The sequence below is a fragment of the Loa loa genome (genome assembly GCF_000183805.2).
Source record: "Loa loa unplaced genomic scaffold supercont3.394, whole genome shotgun sequence".
NCBI lineage: Eukaryota > Metazoa > Nematoda > Chromadorea > Rhabditida > Onchocercidae > Loa > Loa loa.
The window spans coordinates 37,834-40,385 of NW_018108574.1; the positions used below are offsets into that span (position 1 = coordinate 37,834).

The window sequence follows — 2,552 nt, forward strand, 5'->3', positions numbered from 1 at the left end:
CAACAAATGTATTATCACGCACATGCTTGACTTTGATCAGCTGAAAAAAATTGAAATTTACCTATTAAAAGACTGTTGCTTCAATTGCTGGTGTCGTCTCAATGAACTGTTTGAAACTTCATAATCGCTTCCATTTGCTGGAGAAGAAGGACTATCAAAATTTTCGCGGTATAACATTGAAACATTTTGAACTAAAATAAAAACATTTCGAAGTAAGCATCAAGAAAAATATAACGAGTAATCGGACCCCTACAAAGTCAACGAAAAATAATCATCGAAAAGATTAAATAGAATAGTTTACAAGTCTGCATTTTTCATCTTTTTCTAAACATTGATTTATGGTCGTATTTGGTATGTACAGTATTCATATTTGACAACCTACAATAAAAGATGGATAATAAAACCGTTCTACCTGATGACAATCTATCATTGTTAACATCACCAACAACGCTAAAAAAAGAGCTGTTCTGGTCAGGATAATCAGAATGCTCCGCTAAAATACGGGACAGTTGTTCTTTTTCGTCGGTTAGGCGTTCTATTTCACGATTTTGCTCAGCAATCTGAAATAATAAGGATGAGTTTTCGTTCAATTACGTAGAAATTGTGATTTTTGTTTGATTTACATGAAGATGAAATTCATTCGTAATTTCATTTAAATCCAAACCCAATCAATTACTGATAATCTAACAACAGAGGGATTGAACACTTCTTGACAATCTTTGTGGATACCTTTTTTTTCTCGTCCCCCCTGCCCCCACCTCCCCTTTCCAGATATTTTCATCAAACTACAACCCATGAAGCTCTACTCTATCAATCAAAGTAGTTATAAGGTAAAACCGATTGATTTGTTTCGCCCTTTTTTAGGCCATGTCCAGAACTTCATGTCTCTTGATGAGATAAAGCAATAATTCATCCCTTCCAAAGTTTAAAATCAATATCTGCTGTCGAATCCAGTAAAGCTGAGTGAATTTTCAAGTTTTTATGTTAGAATCTAGAATTGCTTCAATCTGTATTTTTGGCAAGCTAGTTTGGCTTTCAAAATTTCAGTCCACATTATAAGTTCAATTCCTTTCTTTTTTCAGATACTATATTGTTTACTGGACAAAAGTTACTCTTTACAAAATAAACTTACAATGGGGTTCATGAGGAGTGAAAAAGCAAGTGAAGATGGTGGCTTCACAAAACATATTATAATAAATATCATTCTACACAATTGTAGATATCACCTCGACTTATTCCCCCTGTTATTTCTTTCCATTAATTAAGATTTCGAAAAACAAACGTAACCTGTTTATCAGATTCATCTAAACGCTGTTTAGTGGCTAAATAAGCAGATCGGATCTTCTTAAGCTCTTCCAAAAGCTGCTGTTTAGCGCGTATTTCTGATTGTAGAGCTTGTTGAGCTTCTAAAAGTTCAATCTTCGTCTGCTTATTCATTCGCCGTGAACCCCATCCACCACGCTCCGGTCCGCTTACTGCTACTGGAACTCCTGGAAAACGGCATTTCAATGACTTTTCACCTATATTCAAATTATAATAAAAAACAACGATGAATAGAGAATGGTATTTAAGTCTAATTCTTAATTAAAAGACAGGTTGCATATAATAACAACAAATAAACACATTTACATTTATGAAAAAAAAAGGTCGAAATAATATGAAGAATATTAAATGAATACCATTTGAATAAGCGTTATTTGATGATGACTGTTGTATTTTCAACGATTCCACATCCCCGTGTAAGCGACTTGCCAAATTCTGAAATTTTAAATTAAAAATAAACGAGAAAAGGAATATTTGGGTATTTCAGCTATTATAAAATTCAGCATCTGTAAACGAGGGTTACCTGCAGCGAATCTCTTGCATCTTTTTCATCATTGACCCATTGTAACAATTCTTGAAGTTGGCTTTCAGTAAGACCGGATGTGTTAGGGAATGGAAGTGTTGTTGAGAGCCGCGATTTGCTGGAAAAGAATTAGAACGAAATTCTAACTTGAAAGTTTCAAACCAGTCGACAAGATAACTTTCTAGTCTCATCTAGAAAAAAACTCTCGAAATCCCGTAAAGTCCTTCTGATCTATGGTATATTTCTGCTTGATAGAATAACACACAGTCATCCAGGGACATTGGAAAATTTATGCATTTTTAGAAATAAAATTTGAAGATCGCAAAAGTAACTTACATTTCCGACTGCAACTTGGTCATATCACTTCTCAACTCATCATTCTCCGTACCAAGCCGAGCATTCTCTCCTTCCAACAATTTCAATCTTCTTTCATAAAGATTCTAAAGACGAAGTGGTTTCAGTAAACATGAACACTTAAAACATCAACGCATTCCGAGTTTCGTCATCCTTTTCTCAGAATTTGCCATCAACGAGCCACATAAACAGAGATCTATCTAGGTGATAGCTTTCTAGGAGATATATAAATTTTCAAATAATATCACTTTGTCCAACAAAACTGTATAGTTTAAAATAAAAGGGTTTGAAAATGACCTGAAAAAATCTGAAAAAAAAATTAGGTCCATAATAATTTTTTTTCTTAGATTTT

General features: G+C 33.7%; 1 protein-coding gene across 2 annotated transcripts in view; it reads right to left on the reverse strand.

Moving 5' to 3' along the window:
- Positions 1-2,552, reverse strand: part of LOAG_18603 — a gene marked incomplete at both ends in the record, with an annotated part of 22,444 nt that overhangs the window by 11,501 nt on the left and 8,391 nt on the right. For both annotated transcript variants that reach the window (XM_020451266.1, XM_020451265.1), the window contains 5 exons: positions 62-137; positions 413-560; positions 1,288-1,490; positions 1,680-1,758; positions 1,847-1,964. In XM_020451266.1, the coding sequence (XP_020304968.1) occupies positions 62-137; positions 413-560; positions 1,288-1,490; positions 1,680-1,758; positions 1,847-1,964 (624 nt within the window). The remainder of the gene's footprint in view (positions 1-61; positions 138-412; positions 561-1,287; positions 1,491-1,679; positions 1,759-1,846; positions 1,965-2,552) is intronic.